Source organism: Muntiacus reevesi, chromosome 18 (assembly GCF_963930625.1).
Source record: "Muntiacus reevesi chromosome 18, mMunRee1.1, whole genome shotgun sequence".
NCBI lineage: Eukaryota > Metazoa > Chordata > Mammalia > Artiodactyla > Cervidae > Muntiacus > Muntiacus reevesi.
Genome location: NC_089266.1, coordinates 15,777,836 through 15,804,891, shown reverse-complemented (window position 1 = coordinate 15,804,891; position 27,056 = coordinate 15,777,836). Strand labels below are relative to the sequence as shown.

The 27,056-nt window shown below is 37.3% G+C and overlaps 2 protein-coding genes across 2 annotated transcripts in view; both read left to right on the top strand.

Moving 5' to 3' along the window:
* LOC136150107 (nuclease SbcCD subunit C-like) overlaps window positions 1-15,433 on the top strand; it is a 140,989-nt gene extending 125,556 nt beyond the window's left edge. The window contains exons 47-51 of the mRNA XM_065910879.1: window positions 4,254-4,307; window positions 5,605-5,709; window positions 8,923-8,976; window positions 12,964-13,011; window positions 15,356-15,433. Of these exons, the coding sequence (XP_065766951.1) occupies window positions 4,254-4,307; window positions 5,605-5,709; window positions 8,923-8,976; window positions 12,964-13,011; window positions 15,356-15,372 (278 nt within the window). The 3' untranslated portion in view covers window positions 15,373-15,433. The remainder of the gene's footprint in view (window positions 1-4,253; window positions 4,308-5,604; window positions 5,710-8,922; window positions 8,977-12,963; window positions 13,012-15,355) is intronic.
* A 5,550-nt stretch (window positions 15,434-20,983) lies between these two features.
* EFCAB3 (EF-hand calcium binding domain 3) overlaps window positions 20,984-27,056 on the top strand; it is a 29,347-nt gene continuing 23,274 nt past the window's right edge. Inside the window, exons 1-2 of the mRNA XM_065910499.1 lie at window positions 20,984-21,066; window positions 26,732-26,808. Of these exons, the coding sequence (XP_065766571.1) occupies window positions 20,993-21,066; window positions 26,732-26,808 (151 nt within the window). The 5' untranslated portion in view covers window positions 20,984-20,992. The remainder of the gene's footprint in view (window positions 21,067-26,731; window positions 26,809-27,056) is intronic.

Genomic DNA, 27,056 nt, shown 5'->3' with positions numbered 1-27,056 from the left:
ATAATTATTATCATTTTAAAGTAGTGAAGAGCATAAGTAACTTTTCAATATATTTGCATCGACTGTCATGTGATATGAAAATGGTAGTGATTTATTATCAATAGTAACAAAGTCACAGGTTCTTCTACTACTACTATGATTTGTGGACTACATGAATAAGTAAAGAAAATGCTAAATTTAAGTTAGTGATTAATGAAAATAAACATGCATTTTACAGGGAGCCCTTCAGCTTGAATGGAAAAAAAATCTATACATACAGGATCCACGGACCCTAGATTAAGACTCTTGTTATGGGATTTCCCTGCAGTCCAGTGGGTTAGAGTCTATGCTTTGCAGGGGACACAGGTTAGACCTCTGTCAGGGAGCTAAGATCCCTCATGCCACAGAGTGCAGTCAAAAAGAACCAAAAAAACAAAATTTAAAAAAAGAACTCCTGGTACAGATCACCCATCCAACATCCTGACCTGCTGTTCCTTGACCTCTTTAACTTCAATCATCTTTTCCTTTGATGACATGAATCTTGTCCTTGCCTAATACTTCATCACCCTGAAAACATTTATTTTATATATCCACTGTCTACCCATCATCCTTCATTTACCATGCAAGCTGTTCTACCATAACACAATGTAGGAATGCCGGAGAAATCTCCCATTCTGTGAAAGTACATTGAAGTAGCTGAGCTTATGGGGGAAACTGGGAAAGCCCATTCAAAATCTATGCCAATTTGTAAGCAGAGCACTAACAAAAGCAGCAGTTGATACTGTGTGAAGAAGTTTGAAAAACCCAGGTAAATAGCTCAGAGTAGTTGGAAGCCATTCAAAAATACACACATACACACAACCCCAAAAAAGAGTTAAGCTGACATGCAGCTCTGAAATAATGTAGATGGAAGTAGCATTCTGAGCCAGTGAACCTGATTCCTCCTCATATATTATAGGCACTTATTTTTTAATTTTATTAAAATAGAGCTGAGAGGGCCCCTACTATAGCCAGTCCAGGTTTGTTTTGTTTTCTTTTTTTTTTCTTTTCCTGCTGAGGTTTATAATTCTGATTCTCTTACTTAGGAAAAATTATGTATGAACTAATACAACTTCCACATTATTGTGACATTATTCCATTTACCAATTGAATATAAAGAATTGGTGCTACTGAACATGGGATGTAGCAGAACAGAATGTAGAAATCCAACTCCAGCTACATCCTTATGTAGGCCTTCAGTGCCTTAACTCAATCAGTCTTTCATTATTCAACTCCTCCCCATATGTCCTTGTTTGCTTCCTTAAATTAGATTCAATACTTCAACATTATATAACCTTAAAAACTCTCAAAACTCCTAACAAACTTGCTTGGCAAAACCCCGGCCATCGCCTTACTCTATACTTGCTCCTGAAAAGCTTTAACATTGCGAAAGAAAATCACAAAACTGCACTAATAGAACTCACTCGAACACATTGGCCATGAATATCAAGTCAGTCCTTAATGAGGCCAAAGTCCCTGCTACCTTTTCCAACTAAATTCACTTTTCTCACTCTGAGATAATTTCACCCCTTTTGTCTTCAAATTTCCCAACACCTCCTCATCTCAGACTTCATAGAGAAAAAAGATTCAGTTAGATAAGAATAACCACATTTTCCTCCTTGATATCTACGAACCTACCTATATCTATGCCCACATACCCTGCTTTCATCTTGTTATAAAGGAATCTCTGCTCCCACTCTGAGCCAACCCTTCCATTTGTGCCTTGAATCTCATTTCCACTTACCTTTCCAAAGACTTAACTCCTGTAATTTTGCTCTTTCTCTCCTGCATCACCAGTTTCTCCCTTTCTACTAGATCTCTGTATTCCATTGACGGGGAACTATGTCTCTTATTCGCCTTGTCCCTGGCCAGCTACTAGTAGATCAGTTCCTCTTCACAGCAGAACCTCTCAAAAAACTGGCATTACTCATTATCTTTACTTCCTAACCTACCATTCACTCTCCATTGCTCACTTCCCTGCCAGGGAGCTGAACCAACTTTCAATCATCAGTGACCTATCTCTTAACAAGCTTCATGATCAATTTTCTGTTCTTATTTACTCGATATCTCAGCTTTTGACATAGTGACTATCCCCTCTTTATTGAAACATTTTTTATTTCAGACTTTCAAAGCTTCATATCTATCTGATTTTCTTCTTTTTCACTGACAGCTTCTTCTCAGTTTCCTTTTCTGACTCCCTCCCTTCAAGGTCTCTGAATAACAAAGTGCCCCAGGGCTAGACCCTTAGCTGTCTTTTTTTAAATCTACATCCTCTTTTTATTAGATTTCATCCAGTCTCATTGGGCGACATATTGCCTTTGAGCTGATAAAAGCAAGTTTATATCTCCAGGGCAACCTCCCTAAGTCAGGAATGGTATATCAAACTAGTTATTTATTTAGTATCTCCACTTGGATGTCCAAAAGGCACTACAGATTTAATGGACTTATTTAATTCCCCTAAAAAGTCTCAAGCCCTCTCCTCCGCCTCCCCACCCAGCCCCCCCACCCCATTTCAGTAATGTCATTTCATCTATCCTGTTGTCGTTTTTTGGAGGGAAGGGGAGGAAAGACTAGATTTCATTTCTTTTTTTCCCCTCTTATTCCACATTCAAATCTAGGCTGTACTTGAAGAATAGGCCCCAAATCCATCCATTATCACCATCTTTACTGCCGTAACCATAGCCCTAGCCACCATCATCTCTTTCCTGGGCCACTAAAACAGACTACTATCTAGTCCTCATTCCTCCAATTTCCCCATCCTGCATACACCAGCCAAAGTGATCCTTTGAAAGCTGAAATCAGATCAAATTACTCCCCTTCTTCTAGGCCTCCAGACATTCATTGCAACCAGAATAAAATCCAAGCTTTATCATCATGGCCTACAAGGCCCTGCATAATTTGGCACCTTTCACACTGGCTTTCTCTCTATCTCTCAATCGTGTCAAATTCATTCCCATTTTAGGCCTATCACACATACCATTTTTCTGCTTGAAATGTTCTCTCAGTTCTTCACATGACTCTCGTCATCATTCAGGCCTCAACCCAAATAGATAGACATCAGAGAGGGCTTTCCTCAGCCCCCTGTCTAAAGCAATCCCACCCACTATTACACTTTAGTTATATTGCCCTGTTTCATCTTTTTTTTAAACTTTTTTTCTTTTTAGCTTTTTAAATTTTTTTTGCTTTTTATTTTGTGCTGTTTCATCTTTGATAGCATCTTAACAATACCTCAAAAAAATAGTACCTTTCTGCTCATTTGTTTACATGCTCATTGTCTGTTTCCGTCTACCAGATTGTACACTCTGTAATAGCAAGAACTCTGCCAGTGTGTTTACTCTTGTATCCCCAAAGCCTAGCCAAGTGCCTTGCACACAGAAGGTACTCCTAAGTACTTGTTGTTTAGTCACCAAGTCATGCCCGACTCTTTTGTGACCCCATGGACTGAACTGTAGCCCTTGAGGTTCCTCTGTCCATAGGATTTCCCAGGCAAGAATACTGGAATGGGTTGCCATTTCCTTCCCAGTGCAGGGATCAAACCTGCATCTCTTGTACTGGCAGTTAGATTCTTTTCCGCTGAGCCACCAGGGAAGCAAAGTGTTTGCTGATTAATAACTAATACAGATACTCAGGGTTAAGTTTATTTGTCCTGTCTCTGTACACTTACTTGTAGCCAAACACTTCTTTTTAAATTTTTATTCATTTTATTTTATTTATTGTTGGCTATGCTGGGTCTGCTGCCATGCGCAGGCTTTCTCTAGTTGCATAAAGTGGGAGCTAGCCTTCCTTGTGGCGCTTGGGCTTCTCATTGCAGTGGTTTATCTTGTTGTGGAGCACAGGCTCTAGGCTCATAGTCTCAGGAGTTGTGTCACATGGGCTTAGTTGTTCCACGGCGAGTGAAATCTCCCCGGACCAGGGGTCGAACCCATATCCCCTGCACTGGCAGGTGGATTCTTAACCACTGTGCTACCAGGGAAGTCCTACCAATCACTTAGTAATTTAACTTTATTCTAGTAGCCTCTAAAAGCAAATAGGAAAACACAAGAATGATTTATTACAGACTGCAAGCTTTGTTTCTAAGATAATACTGTTATCTCTAAGGATAAGTTCATAAAATTCTAAGGAAAATTAGAAAAAAAATTACTGAATTCATACTTTCAGAACTTTATGCATCCTAAGTGTGAATCTCAGTAGCATTAGCTTCTCTGATTATGAAGTTTATTTCCCTTTCCTTACAGGTAATAATACAGTTGGTCTGAATGATTTGATGGATGCTATCAGTTATATCAAGGGTGAGTTGCAAGCTATGAAGAAAAGATATTATAAATAGCATCTTAATATTTTGCAATTGGTGAAGAAAAATATATTCCCTTATAAATGTTTAAATTCTTTCATATGTGTTCCATTTTTGTGGATGCTGCTGAAATTCAGTAAATAACATTTAATATGGGCTTATATGTCAATACCCATTAAATTCTCTGAAATTTCCCCCAAAGAATTCTTCAACATAGTTATAGATCTCAAGAGCCACAGAATTATTCCTTTTCCCCATTAGCCTCAGTCCTAGAAATGTATCCTCTGGAAATAACTTAACTGAATAAAAGAAAAAAATCTCTTTCTAAAGAACTTCAGAGAAATTTGAAACAGCCTAAATATCTAACAGTTATGGGAATTACCACATCAACCATGGTAAGTCAGGCTTATGGGATATCATGTGTTGAAATGTTAACTGTAAAAATTATGTAGCAACTTGGAAACAAGTTTATGAAGTAATTAAATTACATTAGGTTGGAAAAACAGGATACAAAGTTATATGTATGTTAGATTTCCACATTATGAAAGACCAGAAATGGGATATGAAAAACTAAAAATGGTTTTGTGGTAGGGTGGTATAATTATATTTTCCCCACTTTATAATAATCTTAAATGTTATTACATTATTTTTATAATGAATGAGAAAAAAGTTACTTCTATGTTGAGATGAATGAAATCCTTGAAATGCCAAGTGCTCAGAGAAGCAAACTATAGGCAAACGTTTACTTTTTCCCCTATCAAGGTCATACTACGTTAACTTTTTTTTTAATTGGAGGATATTTGCTTTACAATGTTGTGTTGGTTTCTGCCATACAACAACATGAATCAGCCATAAGTATACATGTGTCCCCTTCTCTTAAATTTCCCTCCCACCACCCCTATCTACTCCACCCCCCTCCACCGTAAATCACAGAGCACTGGGTTGAGCACCCTGTGTTACATAAAAACTTCTCAAACTTTTTTTAATAAATTAAAAACTGGTCTATAGAAAAAACTTAACTTTCCAGTAGGGTGGCAGGAAGAGAAAAAAAAACAAATCTATATGTAGCTTAATTTGCTACATTCAATTTTGCAATAACCCATCAGTGAATTCTTTTTTGTAACCACTTTCTGATTGATTTTCTGAACCAGAACTTAAAACAGGATTTTTTTTCTGATTTTCCTGATTATTCTGGATACACATAGGAAATGTTATATATAAGCACAAATGGTGTTTTTCATCTTTTGTAGATAGCCATATAATATTTCTGCAACTTATTTCTCATGTTTTCTAAGGAGAGGTGATTGATATCCCAGACTTAGACAACTTTCTAGCAAATGAGGGGATTGAGCTCAATGAAGAAGAAAAGAAGAAACTGATGTCTCATTTGACATTCAATGGTGAGTTGTTTTTTTTTAATTCTGTTAGAAGTTTTCTTGTTATCTTGTATGTAAGATCCTTAGAAATGATCCTTATCTTTTGTATCACTTAGAACAATGCTTCTCAAACTTAAATGTGCATATGAATCACCTGGGCATCTTGTTAAAATGCAGATTGTGATTCAGGTCTGAATTATAGCTTAAGAAATCCTGCATTTCTAACAAGCTCCCAGATAGTGGCAATGTGGCTGATCCAAGGTCCACACTTTGCCTGTCAAGGACCTAAAAGGTAGAGAAATGATATATTAAGATTGTGCCTGGCCTTTCATTTCTTAAGTCACAAGTACAACCAATTTATTATGTGCCTGCCATCCCAAAAACAAGAAGGAAAAATATTAGAGTAATTGAAATTAGCATATAAAAATGAGTACTGGGGAGAGTATTAGGGAAAGCAGGGGACTTAGGGATTGGGTTGTTTGCTTACTGATTTTTATTATTGCTTACTGAGTCTAGTTGCATGATTTATCTGCTGGCTTTGCATTTTATAATTACTTTAGCTTAGTCTTTTTACTTCTATTACTCTCTTTGTTGTTCTGATACAAATTAAGAAAGAAAAAGATGATCTAGGAGCATTTGGGGAGTAGCAGTTCTAACTAGAATGATGTTGCTAGAAAGCTTATGCACAGCTCTGGCCTTGAATGCAAAGATTGTATATCAATTTATTCAAATAACAAACATTATTTGATCACTGAATATGTCCAGGAACTAAAATGGTAAAGAAGGGAGTACATGTGTTAAGCCCAACTGACAATAGGAAATAAAACACAACCATTATGTTCTCAAACCATGGTTTTAATAAATTTGAACCTGTTCATTGCAAATATCTCCAGTTTCTATTTTTTCCAGTTTATCATTTCTTCTTATTCAGGAAGATACACTATATCTCCCTCTCTGCTCTTCAGTTGAAGAAGTTCTTCTTACCCCTTCCAAATCCATTCCTCTTCACCTGATTTTCTGCCACTTCTTCAAAAAATATTTTTTATAGAGAGATAGTTGGTATATTGTATTAGTTTCAGGTGTACAATATAATGATGCAATATTTGTAGAAAAGTTATTTATTTCATAATTCAACATTTTGGTTTCATCTATTTCTCTCTACTCTACTTAAAAAGTAGCATATACTCCTCCATTCCTTTTAAAAACTAACCTTTGACTTGGTTCTGGTTCTTCTGCCTTATAATTATGATCATTCATCATTCATTTTTTTGGGGCCCCCAAAAATAGTCAACCACTGTTTCCACTGTTTCCCCATCTATTTGCCATGAAGTGATGGGACCGGATGCCATGATCTTAGTTTTCTGAATGTTGAGCTTTAAGCCAACTTTTTCACTCTCCTCTTTCACTTTTATCAAGAGGCTCTTTAGTTCTTCACTTTCTGCCATAAGGGTGGTGTCATCTGCATATCTGAGGTTATTGAAATTTCTCCCGGCAATCTTGGTTCCAGCTTGTGCTTCCTCCAGCCCAGCGTTTCTCATGATGTTCTCTGCATATAAGTTAAATACGCAAGCAATTTTTCCAACACTGAACCAATTTGTGATACTATCATGTATAGAGGAAACCCAGAAATTCTCCTATATCTAGGGACTCTTGGGTAGGTTAGGGGAAGGACATATATTTCTCCTACTAACCATAGTTCTGACTTGCTACTTTGAATTCTCTGCTTTGCATTCCTTCTACTATGTTCTTGTCTTTTTTTCATTCTGTTTTTCCACTGGATGCTAATTCCATCATTTCTCAACTCAAGGCTGGGTTGGCAGCTTATTTTACTGAAACTGCTTAAAATTAAATAATAGGTCCTTATTCTCATAGATTCTGCTACCATTCCTTCTTTAGGGGAATTTTCACTTTTGTTTCTGTTCCTCAAGTTCCAGCCTCCCATTTTGTTGCTGAGGAGGGAAGACTGAAAATATATTCAGAGTTTTGGAGAAAGGAAGAGAGAAAGAAATATGTGCTGTTAGTCTTGAAACAAGAGTAAGATGTGTAATATTTTACATTACACATATGTATAATATTTTACAAGTTACATATGTGTAATATATTACAAATATGTGTAATATTTTATGGACACCAAAAATTACTTCCTTGTCAGAATTCTTGAAGGTGCCACTCAGGGTTTCTTTTTGCCCCTTCTCATACGGGATGACATCATGAAAGAAACATTCAATCCCACTTGTCTCACAGCTGCTCTTCTTCTAACTTATTTTTAGTCTTTTCTCGTGCAAGTGCTATTCTGTCCTAGACACAATATTTAAATCTCCAGATTTCTCATGCATTTGCATTAACTTCTCAGGTATCAACCACTGTCTTCCTGTTTTTCTGGTCCTCTTCCCCTCCACATTTCCATCAGTGTCTTCCACTACTCAGACAGATTCCCCCTTAGCACTCTTTCTTAGGTCAAACTTATACTATCTCCCAACAAATTGTTAAGTTGTTAAAGGAAGGGATCCTATGTGCTAGGCTCTATGTCAAGTACTAAAGACACAAAGATGAATGAGTCAAAGCCTTTGTCCTCAAAGAGCTTATGGTCCAACAGAACAGATAGGCACATAAAATGATTTTGATATAATGTGATAAATGTATGCAGAAGGTGCTAAAGGAGCATTTAGTCAGGACTGGGATTTCCTGGAGAAGACCCTAAGGTTGAACAAGTGTGAGAAGATCATTCAAGTCAGAGAAGCCTACACTGTATCCTCGGGAGTAACAAACACAGCATCATCTCAAATGGGTTGAATCTCAAGAAATACCTGTCAGAACAAAAAACAGAGCAAGTCCTTCTCTCCCTATTCCAACTCTGAGCATTTGCCAACATAGTCTCTTCATACCTTTTTAAAAAAACGTCATCGATCTGAGTTTGAAAAACATACTGCCAGACTCTAGCCCTGGTTCTTTCTGTAATATCCCTTTTCCCATGTATCACCTTTGAAATTTAATACCTTGAAACACAGAAAAGAACTGTGTTAAGGAAGTCAAGATAGTTCTCTCATTGATCTATACTTTTTTCCATCATACTCACTTGAAAGATAATCCAATTCCAAGGCAAAACAGTATCTCTGGTTCTTCTAACTCATGGAAGAAGTTCCAACCTGCCATGTTGTTTTAATAATTTCATAACTTTCATCTGCTTTAATACATTTTACATGGCTTCTTCTATATCTGATTCAAAATGTTTTATAGAACATGGGAAGGTTAAAGTTCATTCAATAATGGAGGGCCTGAAGAAGATTAAACGTGAGTAGAAATTTTTTTATTAATAGTTGAGAACCTGATGCTATGCATTTATTTTTATGTGTTTTCTTGGTTATAAAACTAATACATAATATGTATACCTGTGGCTGATTCATGCTGAGGTTTGACAGAAAACAACAAAATTCTGTAAAGCAATTATTCTTCAATTAAAAATAAATAAATTTTAAAAAACTAATACATAGAATAGAAAATTTCTATATTCACAAAATGAAAGAATGAAAAATATTTGAATAATCCTTAATTCTTTCACTAATGATAATCTATAATCTCACCACCCCAAATTTTTTCCTTATACGTACACAACTTTTGTGCATTTAGCTTTTAAAGTCTCACTTTTAATGTACTTTCCCATTTTCTTATTAATATTAAAATCTTACCTATTGATGGGTATGTCTAATGGCCTAAAATTTCTTCTTGGATGCCTCTGAAATTTAATACATTATCTCAGGCCTTTTATCACATTTATGTCTAAAATAATTTTCCCAATGCCACAATACTATGTTCTATAGTTACATAAAAAAAAATGAAAGGAAAGTTTGAAAATTATACTGTGAAATTGGTCAGTAGAGGCAAGTAAAACTTGTCTTCTGCCCTCTTCCTCAACACATACACAACCTCAATCTGTACTTGATTATTAAGTAATTTTAATTTGCTCTCTGCACCAGCATTTTTCAATGAGTATGATTTTAAAAAATTGAATTTTCTCTGAAAAACCGATTGTGTTTCAAAAAGAAGGATTAAAAAGTAATTAAGGTACTTTATGTAAGTATCTATAAAGTGAATCTTAGAGAAAATAAATTTAAATTCTGGGTACCCACATTTAAACTTTCCAAGGGAGGGCTATTGTATTTTACTATTTGTAAAAGAAAAAAAAAAGCATCTCTTTGAATAAATCCACTTTATCTCATCTATTTCTGCTTCTGTAGCTGGTGCCAGAAAACTTTCAGAAATGTCTACTTGGTAGCCTTTAACCGTGCACTGAAACTCATGCTGCTGAATTTAGGGATACTGGAAGCAGTCCTCCATGGCCATGTATAAGATCAGAATTCATTAATAAGCATTTACTGAGTACCCAAGCAACTGTAAAAATGAAAGTTCAAAAATTAAAGAGAGACAAGCAAAATTCCTGCTTTCAGCAAGGCTCAGTTTTTGAGTACACAGTATATGCTCAATAAGTGCTTATTGACTAATAGAGGTTCTAGTCTCCTGCTTTCAAAGAATTAAACACTCACTAACCCAAGCAGTTGTATCACCGTTATTCTGGAGCTAACCCTCCCAATCCAGGCCACTCAGAAGAAACAGTTTATGTGAATCGTAAATGAGCCACCCAAATCAGAATCAATTGTTTAAAAAAACATTTACAAAGCTGAGACAGCACAATTTTACAGTGGTGTCTGCTTACCTTTCCATTGCTCTTCTTCTTCCTCTTTCACATCTTTTTTTCTTTTTAAATTATAAATTTGTGATAACACATTTACAGGAGACTTGGATAGTACACAACAAAGTTACATATAGTTCCACTGTATATTACAGTTATTTTTTAAGTAGATAAATTAAGATTTTTAGTTGGAGTTTCAATATCAAAGTCCCAAAAATTAACAGAATGAAAAGACAGAAAAGTAGAAGGATATAGTAGACCTGAAAAACACTATCAACCAATTCAGCATAATTAAGATTTATACAGTTTTCACACAACAGCAGGATACAAATTCTTCTCAAGTTCCCATAGACTATAAACCAGGAGACACTGGAACATATCAATGGACATAAAACAAGGTGCAAAAACTTTCCATTTCTTTTTCCCTATTTTTTTAACTTTTCCATATTTCAATTAATAAATTATTTTTCTTTCATTCATACTTCCCTGATTTTCCTAGTGGCGTTGCATTTTTGTTTTTACTTTCCCTTCCAGACTCTATCAAACATACACATTTCACATGCTCACCCTGCTCACTCACTTGCTTTTGTCATTACAAAAGCCCCATTCCACTTGCTGTCACCAAAATATGTTTTATTCTGTGAAGTCTACAGTGCATTAAAGAAAATTTAGACATTTAAAAGTGTATTTCAATATTTTTAGAAATTTCAAACAGTAGTGTCTGTTTCACAAGCTCACCAAATAATATTTAATTTCCCCTTATTAAGTTTTCTGTATGAAAGTGAAAGTGTTAGTCATTCAGTCATGTCCAACTTTGCAATCCCATGGACTGTAGCCTGCCAGGCTCGTGTCTCCATGGAATTACCTAGGCAAGAATACTCAGTAGGTAGCCATTTCCTTTTCCAGGGGATCTTCCTGACCCAGGGATCAAACCCAGGTCTCCTGCACTGCAGGCAGATTCTTTACCATCTGAGCCACCAAGGAAGCCCAAGATTTCTGTACAGATATAGGTACTGAGGAAACAGATTTTATTTCTGAATACTGCATTGACTTTTTTGTGCAATTCGAACATGTACTACTATGATTTAATTTTCACCCTCAAATTTCAGATGACTAGACAGTTACTTTTTAGACAATAACATTTTTCACATTAAAAATCTTTCCTGCTAATTCCTATTTCACCATTGCTATTTTTCTAAGTCATAAAGGTAGATTTCAGTTACCTAGGCACAAACATAAAAATGACATGTGCACATGAACAACTTCAAGATCTGCTAATATTTATGTCATTTGATAATGAACATTCAAAATTCCATTCTGACCTTCAGTGGTGCTTGGGTTGTGGGGTTCTACGTGAGAATTTTTTAAATCACACTTATTAGGAATATAGAGAAACTTTACTATATATTTAGAAAAAAATAGAGTAGAAAAATAAAATCTGCTTCTTGTCAGGACCAGATATCTTCCAAGTCACATTCCCAGTCAGAGTTGTGGTGCTCCATGCAGTACCCAAGAATGTATGTCTCTAAGCAAACTAATGTCTAGGCAGGGAGAAGAGCCTAAGAAGAAGGAGAGAATGGGGTAGGGGAGAGGGGAGGGGAAAGAAATGATAAGCTTTTCTTATTCTACAAATTATGTTTTTTGTGGCAACCTACTCCAGTATTCTTGCCTGGGAAATCCCATGGACAGAGGAGCCTCTCGGTCTACAGTCCATGGGGTCGCAGAGTCAGACATGACTGAGTGACCAACACACACACACACACCCATTAGTATTACTATCTCCCCTCCCATAAAGAAAATATATCTATTTTATGTGTACTCCTTTCTGCATGCTACATTACCCTGTACAACCTTCACAGCTTAAAGTTACCACAGAATTTTCCATGTTTCCACAACCTGCCCCTTCCTTTTCTTGGTATTATAACAGTACATTATTGGTTTTATCTAGCCAAATTAGACCAAACCTAAGTAACTGAGCCCTTTTTTTCCTGATTGTTAATCTCCTCACATTAAGAAAACCAACCCCCCCACACACACATTTTGAGAGGAAAAAGACTTGAATCAGTACTTTTAAGGTATTTAATGGTTATTTTTCTGGCCATGGGATGGAGTACACTGAGGGAAGGAGTCTATAGTTAATATTATAACATATTTTGTACCCACGCATTCCACAGAAGTATTCACTAGAAAGAAATATCTATATCATTAAAAGGTGTATATATTGCTCAAGGGTTCATAATCAAAGCACTAATGAAGATGAAATGAGTAGCAGATCATTTCTCTTGAGTCAAAAACAGGTTTCCAAAGTTACTTCACTTCTTTACATCCTAAGAGATGATAAATGAATAGTCTTGACCTCAATGCTGACTCTATGATGCTTTCCAAAAAAACTTTGTTTTTGGAGTTTGATACATTAAAGCAGGAAAGAAAGCAATTTTAATTAAGATGTATACCAGATACAACTGACACTTTCTTCAGCTTCCCTCTCATCTAAGGAAAAATTAATATAAAATTACATCTTCCTATTCTACTTTTTATTCACTTCAGAAATTTGCATAATTTTGACTCTGAATCTTCTCTTTAATCAAAAGGAATGGGGTCTCTACAGAAACTGATGAAAATCACAGAGGATACCAAAGGTGAGTGAAACCTGATGCTATCAGGCAAAGGTATTGTAATGATGAAGTTTAATATTTTGACATATTTCTTACTCCATGGTTATTTTCCTTAATTGTTTTGTCAATTACTACCTCTGTCTACTTGTTGACAGGTAACTGAACACCATTGTTTCCCCAGCTATTTTTCTGAGTTCCTTTGCCGTTTTATTGGGTTGGTCAAAAAGTTAATTTGGGTTTTTCCATTACATTTTAAGGAAAAACCCAAATGACTTTTTGGCCAACCCAAGTACATGCCACGATGCATCTCCTATGATAGTAGGTATTTCATATTGTTTTCTAACAGTTTCAACTCTGATGAATTGTTCTCAACTCTAATTACATTGTAACCTATGTGATGCAATTTACAGTACAGCTATGCAAAGTAGAGATTCCTGACTCTGCCACTAAAGAAATTAGTTCAACTCATTGGGCTTTAGTGTCCTTATCTATAAATTGAAAAGAGTAAATTAGATGAATGATCTATCAGTTCTCTTTCAGCTTTAAAATTCTAGGACTAACTTTTGTGGGTGACAGGTCTTCACTGTCAAGAGAGTGAGAAAAACAACCCACAGAATAGGAGAAAATATTTGTAAATGATATATCTGATAAAGGTCTAATATCTAAAACATATAAAGAAACCTTATTAGCTCAACCAGAAAAAAACTAATAACCCAATTTTAATAGTGGGCAAAGTAAATTTCTATTTTGATAAATAGAAATTTGTCAAAAGAATATATAAAAATGACTAGTAAGCACATAAAAAGATGTTCAACATCATTAGTCTTTAGAGAAATGAAAATCAAAACCATGAGAGACTACTTTACACCCATTAGGATGATTATAATTTTTTAAAAGACAGTAACAAGTGTTGATAAGAATGTGGAAAAATTGGAATCCTCATGCATTGCTGATGGGAATGTAAAATGGTGCAGCTACTGTGGAAAACAGTTTTGCAGTCCCCAAAATATGAAACCATATGACCAAGCAATTCCATTCTTAGCAATATGCCAAAGAGAACTGAAAACATATGTCCAAATATCCATCAAATCATGAATGGATAAGCAAAATGTGGCATACACATAAATGGAATATTAATCAGCCATAAAAAGGAATGAAGTACTGATACATGCCACAGTATACATGCACTTTGAAAGCATTATACTAAGAAAAGAAGACAGACTCAAAAGGCCGCACATTTCATAATGCTACTTATATATAGGTAAATGTCCAGAATAGGTCAGTCTATACAGTCAAAAGACAGATTAGTAGTTTCCAGGAGACAATCACTGTGGGAGGAGAGAATGGAGAGTGGTCGTTAGTGGGTACAGGGTTTCTTTTTGGCTGATGGAACTGCTCTGGAATTAGGTAGTGGTATGGTTGCACAATTCACGTATTGCTGAAGCCTGGCTTGGAGAATTTTGAGCATTACTTTACTAGCGTGTGAGATGAGTGCAATTGTGCAGTAGTTTCAGCATTCTTTGGGATTGCCTTTCTTTGGGATTGGAATGAAAACTGACCTTTTCCAGTCCTGTGGCCACTGCTGAGTTTTCCAAATTTGCTGGCATATTGAGTGCAACACTTTCACAGCATAATCTTTCAGGATTTGAAACAGCTCAACTGGAATTCCATCACCTCCACTAGCTTTGTTTGTAGTGATGCTTTCTAAGGCCCACTTGACATCACATTCCAGGATGTCTGGCTCTAGGTGAGTGATCACACCATCGTGATTTTCTGGGTCATGAAGATCTTTTTTGTACAGTTCTTCTGTGTATTCTTGCCACCTCTTCTGAATATCTTCTCCTTCTGTTAGGTCCATACCATTTCCGTCCTTTATCGATCCCATCTTTACATGAAATATTCCCTTGGTATCTCTAATTTTCTTGAAGAGATCTCCATTCTTTCCCATTCTGTTGTTTTCCTCTATTTCTTTGCACTGTTCACTGAGGAAGGCTTTCTTCTATCTCCTAGCTATTCTTTGGAACTCTGCATTCAAATGGTAATATCGTTCCTGTTCTCCTTTGCTTTTTGCTTCTCTTCTTTTCACAGCTATTTGTAAGTCCTCCTCAGACAACCATTTTGCCTTTTTGCGTTTCTTTTCCATGGGGATGGTCTTGATCCTTGTCTCCTGTACAATGTCAAGAACCTCCGTCCATAGTTCATCAGGCACTCTGTCTATCAGATCTAGTCCCTTAAATCTATTTCTCACTTCCACTGTATAGTCATAAGGGATTTGATTTAGGTCATACCTCAATGGTCTAGTGGTTTTCCCTACTTTCTTCAATTTCAGTCTGAATTTGGCAATAAGGAATCATGATCTGATCCACAGGCTTCAGCAATACATGAACCGTGAACTTCCACATGTTCAAGTTGGTTTTAGAAAAGGCAGAGGAACCAGAGATCAAATCGCCAACATCCACTGGATCATTGAAAAACAACAGAGTTCCAGAAAAACATCTATTTCTGCTTTATTGACTATGCCAAAGCCTTTGACTGTGCGGATCACAATAAACTGTGGAAAATTCTGAAAGAGATGGGAATACTAGACCACCTGACATGCCTCTTGAGAAACATGTATGCAGGTCAGGAAGCAACAGTTAGAACTGGACATGGAACAATAGACTGGTTCCAAATAGGAAAAGGAGTACATCAAGGCTGTATATTGTCACCCTGCTTGTTTAACTTATATGCAGAGTACATCATGAGAAACACTGGGCTGGAAGAAGCACAAGCTGGAATCAAGATTGCTGGGAGAAATATCAATAACCTCAGATATGCGGATGACACCACCCTTATGGCAGAAATTGAAGAGGAACTAAAAAGCCTCTTGATGAAAGTGAAAGAAGAGAGTGAAAAAGTTGGCTTAAAGCTCAACATTCAGAAAACTAAGATCATGGCATCTGGTCCCATCACTTCATGGCAAACAGATGGGGAAACAATGGGAACAGTGTCAGACTTTATTTTGGGGGGCTCCAAAATCACTGCAGATGGTGATTACAGCCATGAAATTAAAAGATGCTTACTCCTTGGAAGGAAAGTTATGACCAACCTAGATAGCATATTAAAAAGCAGAAACATTACTTTGCCAACAAAGGTCCATCTAGTCAAGGCTATGGTTTTTCCAGTGGTCACGTATGGATGTGAGAGTTGGACTGTGAAGAAAGCTGAGCGCCGAAAAATTGATGCTTTTGGACTGTGGTGTTGAAGAAGACTCTTGAGAGTCCCTTGGACTGCAAGGAGATCCAGCCAGTCCATCCTAAAGGAGATCAGTCCGGATGTCATTGGAAGGACTGATGCTGAAGCTGAAACTCCAATACTTTGGCCACCTCATGTGAAGAATTGACTCATTGGAAAAGACCCTGATGCTGGGAGAGGTCGGGGGCAGGAGGCGAAGGGGATGACAGAGGATGAGATGACTGGATGGCATCACCAACTCAACGGACATGAGTTTGAGTAAACTCCGGGAGTTGGTGATGGACAGGGAGGCCTGGCGTGCTGCGATTCACCGAGTCGCAAAGAATCGGACACGACTGAGTGACTGGACTGAATTGAACTGAACTGAATGGTTGCACAACTTTGTAAATATACTAAAACCCACAAAATTGTACACTTTCAAAAGTATGAATTTTATGGTATGTGAATTATAGTTTGCTTTCTTTTGTAATTCCAGAACTGACCCAAAAACACATTTGCTAAAAAACAAACAAAACCCACAAGTACTCAAAATCCATGCCTGTTTGCTTGTCAGGCTCCATAAGTAGAAAACAATAGGCTGGCCCCAAACATAAGTCCTAACTCCAAAGCACCTTCCATCTATACTGTGCCTCAAGCTGTGCAACCCAGCTTGTGTCCTGGGACCATCAACCTTACAGATAAATATCATACCAGTCGTCTAGTTTTAAACTATGGAAGATACACCTACCAGTAAATTAAGCGAAATCAGCCCTTCATTCCATTTGGTTCTAAATAGATGACTATTGATGTAACTAAATTATAATACACGTCTACTCCCCAGAATGGTTTAGTTCCTTATGTATTCCGCCCTACTAATTTCAATGATTACTGTCACCACTATTCACTCACAGATTATAGAAACCTGAATTTGGATGAAACTGTCCCGCTTCACTGTCAGCTACTTTAGGATAGGCATGCCATCTCTTTTTTTGTTTTTTGAGGTATGGGTGGTTTACAATATTATATTAGTTTCAAGTGCACAACACAGTAAATGAAAATTTTATAGATTATACTCCATTTATAGTTATTATAAAGTATTGGCTATATTCCCTATATTGTACAATATATCCTTATTTATTTTATACATAGTAGTTTGTACCTCTTAATCCCCTACCCAGACATCCCATTTTATAAGTCTTTGTATTCTCTGTACCTGCAGTTAGCAGGTGTCTGCTAAAGCGATGAAGGGATGTGTGTATCCATTCACGTAACAGCAGGAAGAGTCTAGCATGTGCCAAGCATTAGTCCAGGTGCTTGGGACAAAGCTCACTGCTCTTGTGGATCTTACTTTCTAGTGAAGAGATATACACAGTAAACAAATAATAGTATGACCGAGATTACAGAGAAAAAAAAGCAAAGAAAATGAGTATACGAGATACTGTAAAAGGAGGAAGGTAATCAAGAAAGACCTCACTGATAAAGAGCATTTAAGCAAAAAGCTAAGGAGATTGGGGGGCAGAAATCTGGAGCAAGAGCACTCCATGCAGAAGGAAGAGCAAATGCAAAAATGCTCATGCAACAGCATGCTTGGAATACCTGAGAAAGAGCAAAGAGGCCACTGTGGCTGGAACCAGAGTGAGCAAGGGCAATGTAGGAGGAGATGAGGTCTTGAAGGGAATGGGACCACCACATTCAGCCACATAGGCTATGCACTGTACAGTTCCAGGATTGTGCAGTGAGATGTCCCTTGTTGGGGGAAAGGGGTGATACAGGTGTGGGCAGTAGCCCTGAAGGCTATTGTAAAGGTTCCATTTTTGTTAATACCCTGAGTAACACAGGAAACTGAGGACTTGAACAGAGACATCACATGATCTGACTTAGTTTTTAAAAGATTGTCCTGGTTCCTGTGTGTAGAACAAACTTGGCAGGGGTGGATGCAGCAAGAGCAGAAGCAGGGAGACCAGTTAGGAGGTCTTTGCAGTAATCCAGAGCAGGAAGTAGAGGTTGGAGTGGTAAGAGTGTTATAGTGATGAAAGCAGGGTCTTGAAGAGAGATGTGAACACCAGAGTGTCACAGCAACATTTTTTATGACAACTGAAAGATGGAAGCAACCCAAATGTCCATCAACAGATAAATAAATAAAAGTGTGATATATATATAATGGAAGTATGCGTGCATGCTAAGTCTCTTCAGTCATGTCCAACTCTTTGCAACCCCATGGACTGTAGCCCACCAGGCTCCTCTGTCCATGAGATTCTCCAGGCAGGAATATTGGAGTGGGTTGCCATGTCCTCCTCCAGGGGATCTTACCAGCCAAAGGATCAAATCTGAGTCTCTTACGTCTCCTGCACTGGAGGTGGTTTCTTTTCCACTAGCACTGCCTGGGAAACCCCATAATGAAATATTATTCATCCTTAAAAGGAAGGAAGTTCTGATACATTGTACAACACAGATGTACCTTGGGGATATTATGCTAAGCGAAATAAGCCAGTCACAAATACTGTATGAATCCACTTATGAGATTTCTAGAGTAGTCAAATTCATAGAAACAGAAAATACGATGGTGGTCATTATCTTCATTTTAAACCTTTGTAGCCCCTAACATAATAGGCCCTAGTTAAATATTTGTTTAATTTATAAATTGAACCTTGTCTTTCTTTCCCTCTGTATGTCTAGCCAGAATGAAAGGCAATGTACCAAGTTTGAAAAGACTAGGGAAAAGTCAAATTATGCACATAATAAATGACTCCCCCAGAGCAGGAAAAGAAAATCTCTAGAATTGCAGCCAACAAGTGAAGCCTGAAACAACTTGAGGGGCTCAAGCTAAGCCTTTGCCAGAGGTATCTGTGCTTAGCCATTGTAAAAACTAGGGAAACTTCCAACTTCTCTGCTTAGATGATTTAAATGCCAAGACCTGTCGGATCTTGAATACTAAAGTTAAAACAATTATAATACTTTAATTGCTCTTTTAAAATCACTCTTTTCAATAATACCATAGACTACAAATCTATGAGAGTTTGATTTTGTCCTTCTTTCTGGATATAAACAATTAATGAAATGGTTCTTAATCAGAATTCAACCAAAGCAATTGGTTAAAATGTTTTACTTGAACAACTTTTAATTCACCAGTGTTTAGTGTGAAAATATGTTAATACAGAATTAAAAACAACAACAACAACAACTCCCCCTTCCCTGAAATCCCACCAGTATCAAAATATTCTGACTCTGTTACATATCCACACATACCCTATGGGTGCTGAATGAGCCACATTGAATTGAAATCACAGTTACTCTAAAGCTGGAAGGAGCTTGTGGGTCATTCTCACCTGAGCCTGAGCCTGAGCCTGAGAAGTGAATGAGGTCACAGTTGTGTGATGGAACAAACCCTTTACTGGATTCTTGATCTGATTGAAGCCCAGAAGTTATAAGTAGCACCCCTTAGAAGTAGGTAAATATCCAGATTTTATAGGAATCTATGAGGAGTCCTTTTTTTTAAAGTCTATCATCTCAGTGAGAGATTGAAGGTAGTTTTTTAAAGTAATGGTTATTTTGAGCCATGAGGATGATTTCACAGCACCTTTCAACTGCCTAAATTGTCAAGCCTCTCCAGAGTTCCCAGCTCTGTGGTAGGTTTTTAGATTTTTCAGCACATGTAGTTGAGTTATTTAGAAACAACAGTTTTCCAGATAATGAGATAAAAACTTCAGAAAATTGAACTCTAACCAAACATTAGAGACTTTTTCTTCATGGTTTAATAATATATGATAGTCTACTATTGCTAAGTCAGGACTCTATATTAAAAAGAGAAAAAGATCAACAATAAAAGGGGGAAGCCCTACCAGCCCAGCTTCTGGTCCACAGGTCCTGATTTTTAAGCTATGCAGAAGTAGAAAGGAAGGACTAGGAAGGCCATAGTGGTTGAGAGTCCATTCAGGACGGTCTAGGGTAGCAAAACAGTATTATATCCCACACCTATTCTTACTTTTAATAAAGACCAATGGGTTCATAAGAACTGATTGGGCAGGGCTGGACCAGAAGGAACCTCTGGGAAAAGCTACTTACTATCAGGTAGCTATCCAAGACACAAACAATTAACAAATTGCAAATGCTATAACATCTTGAGATGAAAAATAAAATTTGTCTTTAAATAATTTTTTCTAAATATTTCCAGGATGGTTTACCACTCATTTTTATATAGGATCAGAATAATACTAATATTTTCAGGGGGCTTCCCTAACAGCACAGATGGTAAAGAATCCATCTGCAATACAGGAGACCCCAGTTTGATTCCTGGGTCAGGAAGATCTGCTGGAGAAGGGATAGGCTACCCACTCCAGTATTCTTGGGCTTCCCTTGTGGCTCAGCTGGTAAAGAATCCATCTGCAGTGTGGAAGACCTGGGTTCAATCCCTGGGTTGGGAAGATCCCCTGGAGAAGGGAACGGCTACCCACTCTAGTATTCTGGCCTGGAGAATTCCATGTACTGTATAGTCCATGGGGTCACAAAGAGTCGGACATGACTGAACGACCTTCACTTCACTGTGAAGAAGGAGCAATGGCAAGAAATTTTGCTTGGAGATTTTGGGATACTAAAGGGGCCTGTCCACATGGCCTTCCAACTCCCAACATGCACATATCTCTAACTTGCATTTGCACATATTATCATTCTTTGAGGCCCAGGACTTCAAACTCCAGGTCCTGAGCTGGGAAAGTTGTAAAAGTATATAAAGAAATTAATCTGTGATTTGATCCTTAATGGTATCTTCTGAATTCCAGACAGAGTTACTGGCCACATGGCAGTTTCTGAAACTAAAGCAAAATTTAAACTGAATCCTTTAACAAAAGTACCCAGCTTCCAAAGTAGGAGGTAAGTTACGAATTGAGATGACCTATATATTAAGATAAAGAATTATTAAGGTGGTGAATATATTAGATACATAAAGGCTACAATGAAACAAGTGAGAAACCTCCTCAAGGATCCATTCTGTGATAAAGTTAATTATAAAATGAAACATCTGAATTGAAGATAAATATTTTTTATGAAAAGAAATATATATACATACATATATGTGTGTATATATATATCCTTTTGACTAGAGAAGGAAAGAGGGAGAATCCCTTAGTGGTACAGTGGTTAGGACTCAGTGCTCTCACTGCTGAGGGCCCCGGTTTGATCTCTGGTCAGCGAACTGAGATCCCACAAGTTGTGTGGTTCAGCAAAAAAATAAAAAAGAGAAACAAGAGAGTTCTCCCAAACAAGAGGCTATTTTTGTGTGCCGGGACAGAATACTCCAGAGGGCTAGAGGTTGTCAGTTACACATTAAGACATATTAAGTATCAGTTTAAAGGAGAATGAATTTAGAAGATAATAAACTCCTAAGCGTCTGAATACAGAAAAACAGTATATAGCTCAAAAATGGCCAGTAAAATGGAATCTGGTAAATTAACTCTGACTAACCTTGGGCTAAAGTTGGGATGGGGACTTCCCTGATGGTCCACTGGTTAAGACTCCAAGGGGGTTCAATCTCTGATCAGGGAACTAAGATCCCAAATGCCAAGTGGTTCAAAATGTAAAAAATAAAGTGAAATTTTAAAAATAAAATTGGGAAGGGAGGTTTGCCTGTGACATTAACAATAGCTTTTTCTCAATCGGATAACTACAAATTCCAATAAACAGTAACCACTAATGACTGAAAGTAAAAGCCTGGTGCAAATTTTATCAGATCATAAGTCGAGAAGCCTCTCTCCTCTCTCACAATTATCCATTTTCCTTGTTACTTTTAGAGTATTTCTCCTAATGTCCTTAACCGTGCCTTTGCTACAGGAATGTATTACTAACTTTCTTTACTGGGACGCGGGTAAGACAACCTTGTGTGTGTGTATGCATTAGATTAGATAATATCACATGTAGAGGGAATTCCTACATGAGATGAGAAGCTATACTGGGTTCATTCAAATCTAAAGTTTTTTTAACCTTTGAAACACTGTAAAATAAAATAATTTTTTGAGTAAAAAAAACCCCATTTCTCATCTTTGATCCAAGGTAAGGTCTGGAATTCTGCCAAGAGTTTTTTTTGTTTTTTTTTTAATGTAACTAATAAAGACTTCATAGAACTATTCAACTTCAGCTTCTTCAGTGTTACTGGTCGGGGCATAGACTTGGATTACCATGATAATGAATGGTTTGCCTTGGAAATGAACAGAGATCATTCTGTTGTTTTTGAGATTGCATCCAAGTACTGCATTTCGGACTCTTGTTGACTCTTGTGGGTACTCCATTTCTTCTAAGGGATTCCTGCCCACAATAGTAGATATAATGGTCTATACATCATTTGGCCTTGGCGTACAGAATGAAGCAGGGCAAAGGCTAATAGAGTTTTGCGAAGAGAACGCACTGGTTATAGCAAACACCCTCTCCCAACAGCACAACAGAAGACTCTACACAAGGACATCACCAGATGGTCAACACCGAAATCAGATTGATTATATTCTTTGCAGCCAAAGATGGAGAAGCTCTATACAGTCAGCAAAAACAAGACCGGGAGTTGACTGTGGCTCAGATCATGAACTTATTGCCAAATTCAGACTGAACTTGAAGAAAGTAGGGAAAACCACTAGACCATTGAGGTATGACCTAAATCAAATCCCTTATGACTATACGGTGGAAGTGAGAAATAGATTTAAGGGACTAGATCAGATAGATAGACAGAGTGCATGATGAACTATGGACAGAGGTTCATGACATTGTACAGGAGACAGGAATCAAGACCATCCCCAAGAAAAGAAAATGCAAAAAATCAAAATGGCTGTCTGAGGAGGCCTTACAAATAGCTGTGAAAAGAAGAGAAGTAAAAAGCAAAAGAGAAAAGGAAAGATATACCCATTTGAATGCAGAGTTCCAAAGAATAGCTAGGAGATATAAGAAAGCCTTCCTCAGTGATCAATGCAAAGAAATAGAGGAAAACAACAGAATGGGAAGGACTAGAGATCTCTTCAAGAAAATTAGAGATACCAAGGGAACATTTCACACAAAAATGGGCTCAATTAAGGACAGAAATGGTATGGACCTATCAGAAGCAGAAGATATTCAGAAGAGGTGGCAAGAATACACAGAAGAACTGTACAAAAAAGATCTTTATGACCCATATAATCACGATGGTGTGATCACTCACCTAGAGCCAGACATCCTGGAATATGAAGTCAAGTGGGCCTTACGAAGTATCACTACAAACAAAGCTAGTGGAGGTGATGGAATTCCAGCTGAGCTCTTTCAAATCCTGAAAGATGATGCTGTGAAAGTGTTGCACTCAATATGCCAGCAAATTTGGAAAACTCAGCAGTGGCCACAGGACTGGAAAAGGTCAGTTTTCATTCCAATCCCAAAGAAAGGCAATCCCAAAGAATGCTGAAACTACTGCACAATTGCACTCATCTCGCACACTAGTAAAGTAATGCTCAAAATTCTCCAAGTCAGGCTTCAGCAATACGTGAACTGTGAACTTCCAAATGTTCAAGCTTGTTTTAGAAAAGGCAGAGGAACCAGAGATCAAATTGCCAACATCCACTGGATCATCGAAAAAGCAAGATAGTTGCAGAAAAACATCTATTTCTGCTTTATCAACTATGCCAAAGCCTTTGACTGTGTGAAGTGAAGTGAAGTCGCTCAGTCGTGTCCGACTCTTTGTAACCCCGTGGATTGTAGCCTACCAGGCTCCTCCATCCATGGGATTCTCCAGGCAAGAATACTGGAGTGGGTTGCCATTTCCTTCTCCAGAGGATCTTCCTGATCCAGGAATCGAACCCGGGTCTCCTGTATTGCAGGCAGATGATTTACCAACTGAGCTATGAGGGAAGCCCTCCTGACTGTGTGGATCACAATAAACTGTGGAAAATTCTGAAAGAGATGGGAATACGAGACCAACTGACCTGCCGCTTGAGAAACCTATATGCAGGTCAGGAAGCAACAGTTAGAACTGGACATGGAACAACAGACTGGTTCCAAATAGGAAAAGGAGTACATCAAGGTGGTATATTGTCACCCTGCTTATTTCACTTCTATGCAGAGTACATCATGAGAAACACTGGGCTGGAGGAAGCACAAGCTGGAATCAAGATTGCTGGGAGAAATATCAATAACCTCAGATACGCAGGTGACACCACCCTTATAGCAGAAAGTGAAGAAGAACTAAAGAGCCTCTTGCTGAAGGTAAAAGAGGAGAGTGAAAAAGTTGGCTTAAAGCTCAACATTCAGAAAACTAAGATCATGGCATCTGGTCCCATCACTTCATGGCAAACAGGGGGAAACAGTGGAAACAGTGTCAGACTTTATTTTGGGGGGCTCCAAAATCACTGCAGATGGTGACTGCAGCCATGAAATTAAAAGACGCTTACTCCTTGGAAGGAAAGTTATGACCAACCTAGATAGCATATTAAAAAGCAGAGACATTACTTTATCAACAAAGGTCCATCTAGTCAAGGCTATGGTTTTTCCAGTGGTCATGTATGGATGTGAGAGTTGGACTGTAAAGAAAGCTGAGTGCTGAAGAATTAATGCTTTTGAACTGTGGTTTTGGAAAAGACTCTTGAGAGTCCCTTGGACTGCAAGGAGATCCAGCCAGTCTATCCTAAAGGAGATCAGTCCTGGGTGTTCACTGTAAGGATTGATGTTGAAGCTGAAACTCCAATATTTTGGCCACTGATGCGAAGAGCTGACTCATTTGAAAAGACCCTGATGTTGGGAAAGATTGAAGGCAGAAGGAGAAGGGGACAACAGGGGATGAGGTGGTTGGATGGCATCACTGACTCAATGGACATGAGTTTGGGTAAACTCCAGGAGTTGGTGATGGACAGGGAGGCCTGGCGTACTGCGGTTCATGGGGTTGCAAAGAGTTGGACGTGACTGAGAAACTGAACTGAACTGAATTAAATAAAGACATGAGATGATTCCCTTAAGGAGGGCCTGACAACCTACTCCAGTGTTCTTGCCTGGAAAATTTCAAGGACAGAGGAGCCTGGTGGCCCCCAATCCATGGGGTCACAAAGAATCAGACACAACTGAGTGATGGAGCATTATAAGACTTGCATTGCCTGGCCTTCTACTTTCCTCTTGCTTCTTGAGATCTTCATATTTCTCCATCTACTGCATCATTTATATCATGTGAAAATAATCTGTTTATATTTAGAATTATAAACAATGAATATAAAATAACCTGAGTAAAGGTATCAAGTCAGTAATAAAAAGCAAACACCAGAAGAAATCAATGTTAGCAAAAACTAAGAAAATAATACTAATTAGATCAAATTCCATGTTGAAAATGTTTGAGATTGGTGCATTTTGAGACCTTATCACCTTCTTTTTTCCCAGGTCCCTCTTTAAAAATGAGCTGATGAATTAACTAGATACTGTATAGGATACTAAATTCATAAACCATAATTTTTTAATCTAACTTCCATGTTTATATTTCTTCTAGTTTTACTTTTTAAATTTATTGTTGTAAAAGCACAAAAACTAAGAGATTATGTATTTCTTAAAACCTTAATTCTACTAGTATCAAAACTAAATGTTGGGAGGGGATATATGTATACTTATGGTAGATTCACACAGTTGTTCAGCAGAGACTAACATAATGTTGTAAAGCAATTATCCTCCAATTAAAAATATATTTTTAAAAAATACAAAAAAAAATTTTAAAACCAGATATATTTTAAATAAAATATATCCATAAAATTGTTTATTATAAATGTATTATTAAATGACCATAATATTAGTAATCCAATTTTGCATAATACATTTCTATTCCTAAAATAATAATACATCACTGCAGATATTTATAAAATATCCCCAAAGTATTAATCTTCTCCTTTTTTTCAGATCTTATTTTATGAGGAAACAACAGGTCATCCAGGGTTCCAAACTTTTCAGAACTGTTCTCTCTTGATGAAAGATGTTAATAGATAGATCCAGTTGGCATGTGACACTGAGCAGCAGGGGGAGGTGGGAGATTGGCAGAAATCAACCTACTGCTACCTCCCCGTGTGCTGGTAAAAATACACTTTGGCAAAGTTGTAAAATAAACATGAAGGCAAAAGTTTTGCTATAAGTATATTCATCATAAATAAGATTATTTAAACATTAAAAATTTGAAACAACTTCTATTTCTAACAATAGGAATCATGTAAGGCTTATATTCTTCAGCACTGGAGTCAAATAAACCTGGATTTTAATCCCAGGGCTTCCATTTATTATCTTTCGACTCAGGACAAGTTATTTAATCCCTCTGAGCCTCAGTTTCCTCTTGTAAAATGGAAGAAATAAAAAATTTTAAGGGATTAGGGTGATGGGCAAGTCTAGAACAGAAGAGGACCTCCATGGCCAATATCACTGCCCATCCTGTAGCTATTGGCAATTGACAGTAACAGGGCCCTTAGGTAGTGTGACTTAATATATTTTGATACTTACAGGCACTCCAGTCAGCAAAAACTGATGAATGAAACTAATATTTGCTGGTTTCAATACACATCTCTTTTCTCAGGGATAAAGATTTACCAGGACTTCTGCCATGTCAATTACAGCACAAAGAAAGGAAGTTGAGCTCTTCACAAATTCGAGGTAATGAGAATCATGCTCTAATTAGCATGAATCAACTAATTAGTATAAACATCTAATTAGTATAAACTGTGAAACAAGTTGTTTCAAAGGAGTATAGATGAACAATTCTAAAACTATTGTACATCTATACATAGGTTGAATATGTAAGTGACTGAATGGTAGATTGTGAGATCCAGGTTTCTCTCTGTTGGAGTGAGAGGTTTCAGATAAACAAGGGGAGAAGGCTAAAGTGAAACAGTGGAACTGGA